We start from the raw sequence: 15818 nt of genomic DNA on the forward strand, positions 1-15818 counted from the left end.
AAAACGAAAAATGCAAAAAAAAACGGGATAAACACTTACATGATGTTCTTAAAACACTCGAACGAGTTCATTTTGAGTTATGAAATCTTTCCTGTGAAAAGGGTGCTTGAATAAAGGGTACCCTTTTTGCCCCGCTTTCCCGCTTTCTTTCCAGTTGCCCAAACGCGCAGTGGCGCTGCCTCGAATGCGACTAGCGCGAACAGCGGCCACCTCTCGCGCAGCATGCGCTCCTGGTACGGATGCTACTCAGCGCGACCTGTTTCAATTTCAACACCGAGGGGCGCACTTTCAAAAATAGTCGCATTTGACGTTGCGAACGGGCGAGCACCGCAAACTGGCAGGGTCCGGCCGGCTGCAGGAAGCGATTTCACTAAACCGAGCGTGTCTTTAAGTGCACGACTTTCCGCAACCCCAGTGCGCACTCGTGCAAAGGCGGTGTGAAAAGCTCACATTTGTAGCAAGTCGTGTAGGAAAACTGCAACCGGTTGGCATCGGTGGTGTTGTTACCGTCGCCTAACCAGAACGACGATGCTGCCGGACAGAGAGTGCTCGAGCGCGAACGCGCAAAGCGGCCGGGTAGAGCAGTCGCACTGCCGGCGTGCCTGCGCGCCCGGTACAAGTGGTACCTTATTCGGCTGAATTGTTGCAATCCGGACCCGGGTCGAGCGTCGAAACGGTTCCTGCACTGCCGGCCGGTACGCTTCCGGGTCGCATGCGGCCCGGGTCAAAATGGTACTCGTTTCGACCGGATTTCTCGAAACGCTCGCGCTGGTTGTTCCCGTGCGCTAAAGGGCCCGCACACCCCGGCACACACGGAGAGCACACAACTCGCGTGTGTGCTGCTGCCGAACCGGCCCGGGATCACCTCGCACTGCAGCAGCAGTAAGGAAAGTGTGTATTGTGGGCAACACCCGTCCACGTCGAGCGCTTTTTGGCGCACTGCCGACGCGCGTAGCAAGTTGTAGTTTTACCACGGTTTTTGCCAGGGCCGCAGCAGCGCCAGCAGTCAGCAACGGTTGGTCTAAACACACGCGCGCCCGGTTCGTCCAACGCAGACCGACGGTTCGCGCCCACGGCCAAACAACGACGCTGCTGTGTTTGTACCAAAAACCGGTTCTGTTGCGACACGTTTGAACAAGTTGTAGCACGCAATCGCTGAATTCTACCAAGAGCGCATGGGCGGCAGCGGGCTGCCCCAATAGGGGCGGAGCTACGGTGAAGCAAAGGCGACGGCAAACTGCTGGTACCAGGCGCACAGCGTACAGTGCGTGACAAAAAAAACGGCGGCGGATATGTACGAATATTTAAAAACTATAACTAACCTAAAGACTTTGGATGTGGAATTTTTTGGTGCGAGAAATCGTTCAAAATTCAATGCAACCTCAAGAAGATTTTGCGAGAAGAGATTTTTACCATTCTTGAGCCTAATTGTATAAAATTTAAAATAATATTTTTTTAAATTTAGGTTAGAAACTGAAATTAAAGCCTATCAGTGAAAAAATATGCCTCATCCGGGTTATATTTGAAAATTAATAGAACTGTCAATTGGGTATGGCAAAGATATAAAATAGACTAAAATGGCTATAAAAATAAACGAGCATGTACACAAAACAAATAATAACGATAATATTAAAACCTTTCTCAGATAGGTCATCTGATACATCTAGGCTTGATTGTTTCTAGCAATTAGCAAATCACCAACCGTCTGCGGTAAAAAAAACAATGGTTGTCGATTATCATACATGCGTACTGTTTAGCAAAAAAAGTCTATTGCAACCAAATTAACCAATTCATCCTTATCTGAGAAAGGAAATTAAAAAAGGATCACACATTCCACAGCAATTTGCAAACTTCATTTTGACGTGCCCGCACGTTCTTCCTTGGGGGTGTAACCGATACACCAACGTTACGACCAGACGTAATGTCAACGTTACGACCAGAATGCATCAATTTTCTTCTCACCGTAGAACGTTAAGCCAATGGTATATAAACTATATTTGTAGATACGAATAAATATTTACAATTTTCAAGCGAACCAGTGCAGTCGAACCTCACGTTTTTATTTTAGCTTAACACATCCTTTGACACATGTTCGTGGAAGTTCCAGTGGAATTTGTTCTCATTATATCATTTAATTTTTTGTGCCAAACGAGATACAACTCTTTCAGATTAATTCAATGCTTTCTAGACGAAATATTTATACTTCAGCAAAATATATTAACCATGAATGAGCAAATATGCGATTGTTTACATTTTGTTCAGACCAGTGCTGCAAAATGTCATGAGTATCACGAGATTTTCACCAACGAAAACAATGAACATATCCGTGGTAGCTTGATGCTCATTGCTGATAGTCAATAAAAGTGCGCCATGACATGCTGAACACGACATCTGAATTCTTGAGTCCAACGCGATACTCTGACTGACAAACTTAGCTTAATGCCGGTGCAAGCATTATCATGATTTTTTTCTGGCTGTGAACAGTGCTGCCAAATGCAACTTTTTCAATCATCAACACTCATGACTGAAACGAAGCTCATATAAGATCACGTACACAACTGAGATGATCAGTGACTATACTCAAACAGTTGGAAAATCAATCACATGCTTGGTGACATTTAGTTTAGCACCCAACTTTTGATCACTCACTTGGTCACGACATTGTTGTCGGCGATAATCGCGACATTCTTGGAATATACTTGGCGCGTAGGCTCTAGCAACAAAATGAGCATGCTTTCTCCCTCTATCTGTTTTGATTATCTGTCGGGTCAAACAGAGCGAGAAAACATGCTCATTTTGTTTCTTGGAACCACTCGCACGCACCGCATATCTCCCGTGACCATTGCGATGATCACCGACTGAAAATGTCGCGACTAAGTGATTGACCAAGAGTTGGTTGCACACAATGTCACCAAGCATGTGATGGTCGCACCAACTGTTTGAGGCTCGCCTCTGATCTTCGCAGTAGAGCTCGTGACGCTGACATGATTTTTATTTCAGCCGTAATTTGTCATGACTATGTAAGTGACATTTTGCAAAATTGATCACAGCAAAAAAAGTCGTGATATAGTGACTGACCAAGCGATGGTCGCAAACATGTCATGAGCATGTATTGGTCACACCAATCGTTCTGAGTATCACCTCTGATTGTCACAATTGAGTACGTGACGCTGATATGGATTTTGTTTCAGTCAGATTTTTTTATGACATTGATAGTGACATTTTGCAGCACTGGTTCAGACTGTAACAATATAGGCTGATATCTGAGTTTGGCGCGTGGTTTACTATGGAGCGTTGAGATAATTTGAGCCCCAACTGACAAACTCAATATACAAAATAAAACTACTTTCACAAAAGCTCCCATTTGAGAAGATAATCTGGAAATACGATAAATTTTTCCCTGCGTCTACAACTCTGTCACGCACTGTACCAGGCAACCCCGAGCCAGCCGTCCGCGGCGAGAGCAGCTCCCGCATCGCATGCTGCCCGCGTACAAATGCGCACCATGTCGGCTATTTCCTGTTTCCAGAGCCGGTTTGTTGTTGTTGTTTTTTCGCACATGCGCTCCCGCCTCCTCCTTTCTTTGCATCGTTCGATGTAAAAACCGACCAGTTTCGCCGAACGCAGCCCGCCGCCACCTGTCAAACGCTCTTTTCAGCGGAAACGGATCGGCGGTGTTCTTCAAATATTCCCGCCATCGACGACGCCGCTGCTGGGCGAAGCGACAGCCTCCGCTCGGCATGCGCTCCCGGCACAAATGTTACCGCGATTCAACCGGATCCATGTAGCAAAATCACCCGCGGGTACCCAGATTTTACCGATTGGTGCAAAATGACAGCTGACAAGCGCGAGTCTGCGTGGTCACGCTGGGTTTGTTTTGTGTGACTTTTTTCCAACTGTCTACAGTAGGAAAGCACCGCATATAGGGAAACTCTACTCACTGATTAATGTTGTCCATCATCTTGTAGTCGCCCCCGGTGGTGTTGATTTTCGGCACAATGCCCGGCGACAGCCGGTTCATCAGCCGGCAGAGCAGGATGCCATCCCGCAGGCAGTCCTCGTAGACGTGGCCGGCCGGAAACTTTTCCCCGATCACCGTTTCGATCCAGTGCTGCGCTTCGCGCTCCTGGTCGCGATCCCGCTTGCCGGCGACCTGGGAAGGAAATATGCAGCAAATTCAAAAATTAGCGTGTGTCCGTTGGGAGGGCGCAGTAATTGGGAATTTGAAATGTCGGGTAAGAATAGAAAAATATAAATAATGAACAATATTTGTGCTATGGAAATATCAAGGATCGCAAATATGTTTGAGTAAGATTTGTTTCAAAGTAATCGGTGCTGTTGGCAACCAAATTAAGTAAACAATAATTGATTTAAAAGGGCATTCATTTTTGATGTTGTTTGTCGACAGCAGACAATTCGCAAAAAATATTATTTCTATAAATAAAACATGCATCAAACTTCAAACGTGGGAAATGAATAAAACTAATGCTATCTACTGTAGTGCTGACGTATAATAATAGTAGCAAATTTATGGAAAATTAATAACCCCATCTAAGTGCAATAATTCCCAATTAATTCCCTGCGCGCTACCTTCTCGCACGCCTGTTACCCGGGTTCCAAATGTACTCAGCTCAGGTTCGTGCCATGGAGACACGACGACGGCCATCACCGGTATTCTCGGTAAGCGCCGTTTACATTGTCCGAGAAACAACAGTGATATTTTTTTTTAAATAATATAATAATTTTATACAATTTTACACCAAATTTCTACTGCCATGGATACAAACAATGCGCAAACAATGTTTTTATTTATTTACATTTTGTTGCAAAATGCATGTTTTTGTTTCTCAAAAGCCTGCCATCCCTGCCACTTCCTTAGTAGACCTGCTTGGAAGTGGGCCGAACATCGGTGCGCGCATGCGACCCTGGTTAAAATGCATCCAGCGTGATTGGCAATTGTTTGACTACACGCGGAACCGGTTCGTAGTTCGTAGAAATGTGTTGCGGTTTGCGGTTCACATCGAGATTCGTTGCTGGACCACCCGCTTCCCAATTTGCGCATTTACACACCAAAATGAATACAAAAAAAATTAATTCATTTCTGTTTTTATTTTAGCACAAAAATGCGCACAGTTTTGCGAAATAAAAAGAAATGCACGATAAATGCTGTGCCGCTTCATTTTCGTAGATCCGGGCCTTTAGCCGTTTCCCGTGTGGCACGTTTACACGTTTGGCCGAGCGGCTGTTGGGGTGAACATTGCACGACTTCCAACAGCCCAATCGTGCGATTGAGAGATTAATTGCGAGAAAGGAACTAACTAATATTCAAATTGCTGCAAATTGAAAATTGATTCCACCACAAATTACAGCAAGAACCCTCATGAGCTACCGGCAGAGGCGTGCACTGTTTACACCACCGGCCGGCCAGCAGCGCCACTCGGGATTTATACCAGTGCTAGCTCTTCGTTTGCATGCCGTCCCGGTACAGCTGGTGGCGGCTTGGGACTGACACGCAGCTTTAGCAGTTTGACACTAGGGTCCCCCGGCGGCCGTCGACGATCGTTTTCAAAATTTGTGTGCGCCAAAATAAATCGTTAGCTTCGAATAATGTTCCGTTCTGTTGCGAGAAGAGGCATTTTTCTCCATTTTCTTTAACGAGCAGTAACTGTGTTTTTTTTTGCTTCTGGAGAGCGGCAACCATGCGTGGTTTTTCCCGCACACGCTCTTGTGATGAGTTCAGCGGCCGCCCCCGGGTAGTGACCGGGGTTCGCTGGACCGCGGGGTTTTCGCGCTCATTTTCGTTAATTTCGCCCAAACGAACCGGGGTGGGAATGGGGCAGTGCAAAGTGTTTTCTATTAAATATGGGTTCCATTTGAATCCTTCCCAAAACTACAAAAAAACACACACACACACACACAAATACACCGTGTTGTGATCACTTTTGTAGTACGCCTTGAGTGTGTGTGTGTGCTTGTGTGAGTGGGAGTGGAAGAAAAATAGCACGTAAATAAATAATAATACAAAGCAGCTCGCTAGTACTACGCCCGAACACGTTCCATGTTCACGGTTCGTTATTTTAAGATCCATCACGGGCGGTGGTGTACGGTTCCAATCGTTTCCCAACCAGGCAACGCCCGTGCGGTTGGACAGCATAATGGGAGGCCGGGGGCAGAGGGTGGTCGATGGGTTCCGTTTTGTTCTTCACATCCCACGCGCAACTTTCACCGCACACCCCCAGCCGGAGGTTATGCCCTTACGGCTTACAACCCACCTCAATCCCCCCCAGCAATACAGCACTAATCCTCTGAAGGCTAACGATCTTCCGACGGTTAACCGTTGCGTCTTTCGTGGCAGAAGGGAAATTAAGGTGACAGGCGTGGGACGCTCGGTTCAATCGATTTTATTTTCACGTCATCGTGCGTGGACGGCTTATTTGTAAAACTGTGCCTCATTTTTACGCTACTTGTCTGGGGCAAGAATACTCCTACGTAACCTAACGCGCGAAGACCTCTCTGGGAAAACCTATATAAATAAAAATCAAATTATAGTTAACTATTTTCAAAAGAAAAACTTTCGACCGATACGACGTTCACCATTCTAAATATCCTTTTAAATATAATTGCTATGAGCTGAACACATGGGTGTTTCTGCAAGGCAGAAGTATCTAGTTGGGAAACCATTCTAAACTTCCTTGCATGAACCTGCACATCCATGCCGTAGAACAGAGGTCTCCAAACTGTTCAGTTCGCGGGTCGTACTGATATACAAATAATTTTGTTGAGGGCCATTTTGACACTACCTTTAGAATGAATGAAAATTCAAATCTCATTCTGATGAGAAAATACTAACTGAACTATATCAAATTTCTACATTTTTATTTTATAGTATCTTGATTTTGTCTTACAAAAGTAAAACATAAGTGTTACTCTATTTTCTAGCCTTTACAAAGTCATCGTGGGCCGCATTACAGGCTCTTGAGGACCGCATGCGGCCCGCGGGTCCTAGTTGTATTAAAGACCCCAGGTGGTGGAAAAGGGCCTCTATATGTGAGGGACCTTACGTAATTTTAAAACAGTTAACCATTGGTTTCCGCACACAAAACATTGACAATTCTTGGTTATTAAGTACATTTTTGAATGTTTATTGATGTAGGAATTGAAAAATGAGTCATATTGACGAAAGAGGTATTGACTTTTTTAGTCTGATACTCTAACTAACTTATTTTTAGATTTCTTCTTCCTGTTTAATCGCCCACGCGCCTCATAGCTATTGAAGAATTCATGTGAAACAAAGTTAAATAAAAAATCTAAATTGTTATCCTTAAACAAGACGAAAACACAATGAATTGTACAAGAAAAAACTCTTGAATTATCATGCAATATTTGAGCTCTATCTATGGATTAATGTTAAATAAGAACTCAAAAAGCCCGAGATATGTTTGCTAAGTAATTTAACTGAAGAAATGTTATAGAGAAAATAGATGAACAAGTAGATGAACACCACCTGATATCTTTAATTCACCTTGCACGGGCCGTAGTTTGAAGAACCATGCAGTAGACTACAAGGACGGTTCGTAGAATCAATGTTATGAAGGGGTGTATCTGCTCAACATCTGCAATCTAACTCAATTTTAGTTGGTGGGACTAACATTTCTGCCAACTAGAAGAAGTTTTACTATAGCCATTAAGAACATTAGCACTAGAAAATCTCTGGAACAATGTATATAAAAAATAAAATTCAATGTTTTAAATCGCAACGCTTGCGAAAAGACACCCCCCTTGGACAACGCAATGCTTCACAATGCTCCAAAAATTGTTTACTTATGCCAGTGTTGTTTTGCTGTTCTGCTTGCGCTCGAACAGCGTTACAGCGGGCGTAACATTGCTTCAAATTAATCAAAATTTCTAGGACATACCGAAACCTCACGGTCCCCGCGCCAAGGGGACCTAGAGGAACCAGATTGATGCATTGATGTCACACCTCAGCATCCGTTAGAAGCATGCATGGGAAACTGCTAGCATTGGCAAATGAACAGCCAACGGATATAAACAAATATGCAAGCTGGGAAATTAACTTGTTGCAACATCTCCGTCCCTGTCCTGAGTGGATAGGGGGCATGTTGCCGCCAATTCTGGATGATGTCATTGAGGATAATATCGTGCACACACACGAGCGTGACAGATAGTTCCGATTAGCGCCGAGATGGACCACCACCACACAGGATCTCGTGCGTGTGTGCTGACGATTAAATTTAGTATACGATCGCGGTTCATCATCATCATCCACATGCGGCCGGGTGGCAGCTCCAATAAGGTCAATCGTGCAGGTCCAGGCGTGTTGACGTCACTCGCTGAGTGATCGTTGGGAAAATCCGCTATCCATTTCCTTCCGTCTGCTTTAGTTGATTTTTTTTTTGTTGGTTTTGGAGATGTTTGGCAGTGTTCAGATTTTTACGAGCTCAGAACACATCAATGTCAGATCAATTTTTACGGGTTGTTGTTTTTTTTGTTTTGAAGATTCAAATGCAAAGTGATCACGAGCGATCAAGTTGTTCCTTCAACACCAAGGGATTACAAAATATGAACTCATGTGAGCTCGTACGGAAAATCAAAATCCCTAAAACCAGTGCCGAACATCAGAAGTGTCATAAATTTGTGAAAAATTGTTTATATGGTTGGCTTTTGACTTTTGAAAATTTTTGGGCCTTTTTTCCCATTCCATCCAGTTTCCACGCACACCGCGAACGCATTCTCCGCAAGGCACTGCAATGGTTTCCAATTCCATCCACTCTACTGCTTTTCCCCACATCCGATCTCTGGGCCCCTTTCCGCTTTCCAGGTGGGTGTTGTTTTTCCGTTTTGGAATTATGGATGGTAGAAACAACTGTCCGCCGGGGAGATCGCGGTCCATGCCCGCTTACCACCGAGGAAAACCACCTTGCGCAAGCGCGGCCGCGCGCGACGCATCCATGCTTTGCGAGAATAATCCGCGCGCGATCTCTTGCGATCTTGCTGTTTGCTGTTTTTTTATTGTTGTTTTCCCCCTCCCATTTACTATACCGTATCTTCGCCCGTCCGTGTTCGAGTACTTCCAATACGCCACTCCCCAACGAAACCTCACAACCGTGAAGCCCGCACGATGGTGAATGTGTGTGTCTGTGGGGAAGATGGGGTGCGAGGATGCGCACAACAACATACTCGAACTGGCCTAAATGATCGTTTGGGCATGAGTCGCGCGCGACGAGGGTCCGGGTGTGTAAAAACACATCCCGAAACGACACGCGCCCTGGATCACACGCTCTCAACCTTCCCCACGGGGCCCACCCCGTCGACCCGGGCGCCGAAAATTCTGCCAGCCCGACACAAAATTCGCCCACCCTCGGACGATCCGGCACAGTCTAGCGCAAGTCGGCGTACGGCAAACATCTTGTTCGGACTAATTCGGTGCACAGTTTTCCACGAGTTTTTCGGCACGACTGTCTCTGTGTGTGCTTGTGTTAGTTTGCGCGTGTGTTGTTGGTAGTGCTTTGTTCGAGCAAAGCGCGATTTGTTTGCGTAGTCCGGTGTGTTTTCCGGTACCTAACATCTTTAGTTGTTTACCTGCGAGCAATCAACCGTATCAATCAAATCTTCAAAAATGGCGGTACGTGCACTGGGCGGTGTTTTGGAAGATATTGGGTGAAGATTTGAGATCCTCTCGCGGTTTTGTGATCTGTGGAAAAGATCATTGCTTTCTTCAACCACCTCCTAGAACCTCATGCCGAACCCCTTAACACCCAATTCTCCAAAACTCTATGCCCTAGTCAACGCATTTTGTGAAGTCTTCTCGGGATATCTAATTTTCTTGGAAGGAACAACATCAGAGAACGGTTGTCATGTGGTTTTCTGCAGATAGATGTATGTCTAAACAGACGACTAGTTTTTTGTAGATTTTTTTCTTCGCTTTTCAAGCGTAAGTTTTTCCGATGCCAAATCCCCTTCTCCAACGGCCAACAACTTTGAATGCCAATAGCTTGGTGCGCATGCGAATTTGCAATCCAAGTTTCAGCTAATGGCTTCTGTCGAAACAAATGCATTGGACAGGTTTGGCCCCACTCGTCCCACGCTTGCGGGAGGGATGTCACGTTTCCCTTTGCTGTCCCCATCAGGTAGTATCGGTCAATGGTCCGAGAAGGAATAAAATTAGCCGACCGAGGCTGTTTTTTTTTCGTTTTCAGCCCCGACGGAAGTCGTAGGCGTTCATTTGGTGTCCGCGCGTTGTTGCGCCTTTTGCAACAGCCGCTCGAGCAGGATTTTAATAACAATACGATGACGTCAGTGCGACCAGGCAAAGCGTACGCTGGCGATTTGCCGTTGGAAATCAAAGTACCGTTGCGAGGATATCAAAATGGCGCTGGTTGTTGTAGATGCCAGCGGTAATGCGTACCACTTTTAGAAATGATTTTTCACCCCCAAGAGCAACGTGGAAGGGGGGAGGGCAAAGCTTTCTCCAAACGCTCCAGGTCCGGAAAGAGCGATTTGCGACGAACCGCCATCACATGGATGCGGGCGAATTCTGAGGAAATCTCTCCGTTCCGTCCGGTAGTGCAAACACATCCGTTCCGCGAACGGTTGTGCGGTTCTATTTTTGGAAACCCGGCACATCCATAAACTCTCCGTGTGATGGAGAATAACATTGCCATCAAGCTGTTGGAAAATTCCCATTCACCGATCGGAGGGTGGGCATACAAAAAAAAACACACAGACACACACTGCACTGCGGTTGGAAATTTGCGAATGGATTCGCGTGTTTATAGCATTCTGGGTTTTATGACCTTTTTTCGTCTGCTTTCTGTGCTCCTCCCGTACTTCACAGCCCCGCAACAAGGAACAGGAAGCCGAGGTGCTGCAATGGATCAGCGACGTGCTCGGTGAGAAGCTGCCGCCCGGCCCGTACGAGGACGTCCTCAAGGACGGTGTCGTGCTGTGCAAGTTGATCAACAAGATGGCCCCCGGCTCGGTGAAGAAGATCCAGGAGCGTGGCACCAACTTCCAGCTGATGGAGAACATCCAGCGCTTCCAGGCGGCGATCAAGAAGTACGGCGTGCCGGAGGAGGAAATCTTCCAGACGGCGGATCTGTTCGAGCGGCGCAACATCCCGCAAGTGACGCTCTGCCTGTACTCGCTGGGACGAATCGTAAGTGTGCTTGTTGGTAACGTTCTGCAGGCGTTTCCCAGTTTGTACTGATCCTTCGCCTCCGCCCCAACAGACCCAGAAGCACCCAGAATACAACGGACCTACCCTTGGGCCGAAGATGGCGGACAAGAACGAGCGCAACTTCAGCGAGGAGCAGCTGCGTGCCCATCACGGCGAGCTGAACCTGCAGATGGGCTTCAACAAGGGTGCCTCCCAGGCCGGCCAGGGCTCGTTCGGCAACACCCGCCACATGTAAAGGCTGCCGCCCAGTTTCCAGGGCACGGTCCTTTATTGCCTATCTATTAGCTGTATTCCCGCGGGAAGTGTGTTTGGTGTTTTCTTTATGTACAAAAACAACTCGAACCAAAACAACAACAATACCCTCATCGTACTCTTCTATTTCCATCACTCATCGCTTCAAAGAGAGTCCATTTTTTTTTAAATATCGTTTTGCTCATCGGGCAATCTCCGACCCAACCACATCTTCGGAGGATCCGTCATCGTTTGTGCATCATTGGCTATTTTTAGGAGTTTACAGAAAACCGACAACCCTCACCATCACCCATACATACGTACGCCCTCGCCCTTCGCCCGTCGGTGTGTTGTTCCCGATTGCGGTGCGACCCCAGCCTACGACACCTACGCGGCCTACGCGAGAGCACCACAGAAACCTTCATCGCTAAGGACGCGGCCGCGGCGAGGATGTCTATCGCGGTCTTGGAGGGCGAATCCATTATTTATTCTTTACGAAAAACAAACGATCCCGCGGTCATATTTCATCGCGCCACTCACGCCCAACACTTCACTTCACTCCCGACGAAGCGGGCCATGCGAGAATGCATCGGTAGCCAGCTGAACGTGACTGATCGGCTGACGTTGACAGTACGTTGAAGATTCGTGGGAGATATTCGGTGAAGGGTTTGGGCGCGCGTGTGTTGTAAATGTGTTTTATCTTGTGCGCTTTCTTTTTTACGGTAAAGCATCTCGTACGTTCCCTTGCTTGCTGGTAGCTCTATTTTGCATTCGTATTATAAATGGACGTACGGACTATAAACAAATAAATTATACTCTGTGACAACTAAGTCGCCGGTCTTGTTTCGCGTTCTATCACTCCTCCGACATGATTCCGGCAGAGCTCAAATAGGAAGAAATCTTTTCAGCATCGGCAATAACATTGAGCAGTCTCAGGGTCCGGTTGCATCACCAGATGGTGGTTGAAGTTACCAGCATCATTAGTACTCCCACCTCCACGACCTGTGTTAACTGTACGCATCCGACGTAGATGGGTGTTGCCGCTGAACTCTTTACAAACTACCGTCACTTAATTATCAGTTATCAGTCCTAGCAGATAGTTAAACTCCCTTCTCGCGCCGCACTATTATCACCTGTCGTTCGCCAACCCGTGTGCCTGCATTGGAATTGCGCGAACTCATGACCTCCTCCCTTATGGAGGGGCAGAGTAGTTGCTTCCGCCAGCTCTCGGCTCTCCTCTGACCGCTCTCCTTTGCTAATCGTGGGTTCAGTTTTCTGATTGGAAAAAAGTACTAATTGCAACTTGTGCGTGTGAGTGTGTGTCCATGCATGTGTGTACTTGACAATATAAAGCCTGATTACCGAACTGCCCGGTGGGAGCAGGGTGGAGTATTACGCACGTCGGAGTACAACGTATCAAGCGGTAGAAATCTCTAGAAACCGATTCCGATTGGTGGAGCCAGCACTGGTGGAGCCAGCCGGGGTAAGGTCACTCCAAACAAACAGATCTATAAATCCGGACGACCGAAACGATCATCGTGATGAGATATGTGTACAGCTGCCGATGTGTGATGTGCCGTATACTAGGCCGGGTGGTCCTACGGTTGCCCCGCTCTCCATGTCAAGGTTGAGCGTGCGGCCTTTCGGAAAGATAAACATAGCACGAACACATCCCGGGGTCCCGAATTTCTTCACCACCGTTGGCCAAGGTTGCTCGCCAAGGTTCGGGTTCGTACCGTGTCTGAGCCAGCTGCTTCGAATGCTTCATATTTTAATCGATAGCGGGTTAGCGCGTTGCGCTCCAATAAACGCGAGAATTATTATGGTGCGCGCGCTTCTTCAACCTGAATGGTGTGCCAATTAGCGCACCATGAAGCAGTATGGATACCTTTTAAAGGGCTCCATAGATCGAATTATCTATCATTTTGGGTGTTGGTTAATCGATTATAAAAAAGCCCATACGCTTTATAAGATTTAATTATTACAAAAGTTATAATAATAAACATCTATCTATTTACGGGATAGATAGGATAGTATTTTAGCCGGTCTCGTAGTACAGTCGTCAACTCGTACGACTTAACAACATGCTCGTCATGGGTTCAATCCCCAAATAGACCGCGCCGCCATACGTAGGATTGGCTATCCTGCTATGGGGGGGGGGGGGGGGGAGGGGGGGAAACAATTAGTTACTGAAAGCCAAGCCCACAAGTGGGTACAGACAGGCCTTGACCGACATCGGTTGTTGAGCCAAAGAAAAATAAGAGATTTACAGGATGCGAGAGTGTGTTTAAAAATAATTTTCAAATAGGTTTAGCATCTAGGAAAGTAGTTCTAGCTGTTTAATATCCTCATAATGATCCTCAAAATGGCTCTAGAAACTAAACACACAAATTTTAATCAAAGCTCCTCGCATTTCCTCGGCTTAACCACACATGTGATGTTCATGCACAGGAATATTTCCCGAATGCGGTGTATATTATACTAATTTATTCTTAAAAATGTGATCAAATCGAATAAAAGTCTTAATTAATCTTAAATCTTAAAATCTTGTTATACGTTTAACATTTCATGTTTTCGATGAGTAATTAGAGTCGATTAGACTTGTCACATGATTGTGGGTTTCTGCAATGTGACAGCCGTTCACCACAACCTTAGGAAATCAGTTGGACCTGAGGTATACGGAAATTGCATGCAGAACGTCTATTATCATGACAGGTGGTTCTAATTGTCGGATCAAGAGGAGGATCTCTAACCGTCTCACAAAATAAACGCAGAGAAGATGTACCAATACCAAAAACTATGTCCAATGTTAATCGATACTAGTTCTCATTAAAAATTTCTTCAATGATAACGCTACGTATGTCTTTATCTAACCTTTTTCTTGGGAAATTTATCTATATTTGTTTAAATATCTTTACACTTATCAACCTTTGAAATTAAAAATAGCTCAACTAAGTATTTAAACATTTACAACTTCTAAGAGTGTATCAAATTTCAGTACTCAGTGCGATGAAGTTGGTTTCTTGTACCAGATGATATTTGACCATACCTGAAATGTCTAGGTGATTTATGTTTAATTTTCAGCATAAAACCCCATTATCGAGAAATTTTGTAATAGTTTTAAATGAAACATTCCCACGATAAAAAAAATCATATCTTCTCGTTATAGTATGTTTGATTGTACGTAAGACAGAGTAAGAATGCTTAACTTTGACTATTTTCCACAAAGTCAACAGCATGTTTGATGACTATGAAAATAACACATACATTTACGTGCTCTGGGATAGTTTTAGTTCATTGTTGTTGCAAGCGTAATCTTGCTGAGTCAGGTTGGCAAATTTTTGGTGGGAATTTGGATAGAATCTGGAAATGAACTCGAGAATGAATTGTGTTAAGATGAACTTCGGTAAGGATTGAAAGCTGTGAAATGATTTAGTTATAATTTAAGCAATACGGCAAAGCCCTGAATAAAAAAAAAAGAACTAGTTATAATAAGAGCTATCGAAACAATTGTTGTACATTCAAGATCAATAGTGATAAAAACATATGTTTGCAATTAAAAGCAAAAAAGCACTTGATTTTTTTTTTTCAAACCGCCTTATTGATACAGTTTTTTCGATTTTCCAAGAATATTTTGTGATGTATTTCCTTGTTCATTGGTGCATATTTCTTGTAGCGACCGTATTGATCTATTCTTAGATCAGTGTTTCTACGAAGATAGATAGATTAAAAAGAAGATGTTTAACTCTAAGGTTATCCAAAAGACATACGGATGATTACCAATTATTTTGAAATATTCTAAATTAATGTCCCTTGCATGCCCGCATTGCTTCAAGTTTCCATAGAACCAATTCTGAGACTAAAAGAAACAACATAAAATAGCCTTAGAGCAGCCAACACACAGCATCGGTTCTCAGCAGAACGAACCACTTGAACACACTGACCAACCCCACTTGTCACGCACTATTGATCGCCCCGTTAGCGATCTAATCCCCGCCAGGCAGCCGATGCCTGGCAACCCCTCGTGGCACGAAGTGCACCTAACCCTGGCGGCGACAGTAACAACAGCAACATGCTCCCCAACATTGTCATAAGATGCGAACATCATGTGTTGCATAATTGTTTCGCGCATCACTACGAGTAATAACCTTCGCCGGTACGGTGCTACTCACCATGATCAGCAGTAGCCGAGCGGTTTGCCCGCTTTCCGCTGGCGCACCCCCTCGGTGGTGCATGATGAAATCAAAATTTAGCAAATCCCTGCCCCTTTGTGCCCCCCTTCTTCACTCCAACCAGTAGGCGGGTAGCAACGGAAATTGGAAACTTCTTGCAAGCCCACCTCCCGACTCCCTTCGGCCATCAATGACATCTCTATGCTGGTTGGAAGTTT

General features: G+C 45.4%; 2 protein-coding genes across 9 annotated transcripts in view; one reads left to right on the forward strand and one right to left on the reverse strand.

Moving 5' to 3' along the window:
- Positions 1 to 15818, reverse strand: part of LOC1272337 (muscle-specific protein 20) — a 31738-nt gene that overhangs the window by 4607 nt on the left and 11313 nt on the right. For all 8 annotated transcript variants that reach the window (XM_003437042.2, XM_061642171.1, XM_061642185.1 and 5 more), the window contains one exon: positions 3942 to 4153. In XM_003437042.2, the coding sequence (XP_003437090.1) occupies positions 3942 to 4153 (212 nt within the window). The remainder of the gene's footprint in view (positions 1 to 3941; positions 4154 to 15818) is intronic.
- On the forward strand, positions 9270 to 12258 carry LOC1272338 (myophilin). The gene is made up of 3 exons (XM_311284.6): positions 9270 to 9643; positions 10856 to 11176; positions 11250 to 12258. Exons 1-3 carry the CDS (start codon positions 9638 to 9640, stop codon positions 11430 to 11432), a joined length of 510 nt encoding a protein of 169 aa, XP_311284.5. The 5' UTR covers positions 9270 to 9637; the 3' UTR covers positions 11433 to 12258.

Source organism: Anopheles gambiae, chromosome X (genome assembly GCF_943734735.2).
Source record: "Anopheles gambiae chromosome X, idAnoGambNW_F1_1, whole genome shotgun sequence".
NCBI lineage: Eukaryota > Metazoa > Arthropoda > Insecta > Diptera > Culicidae > Anopheles > Anopheles gambiae.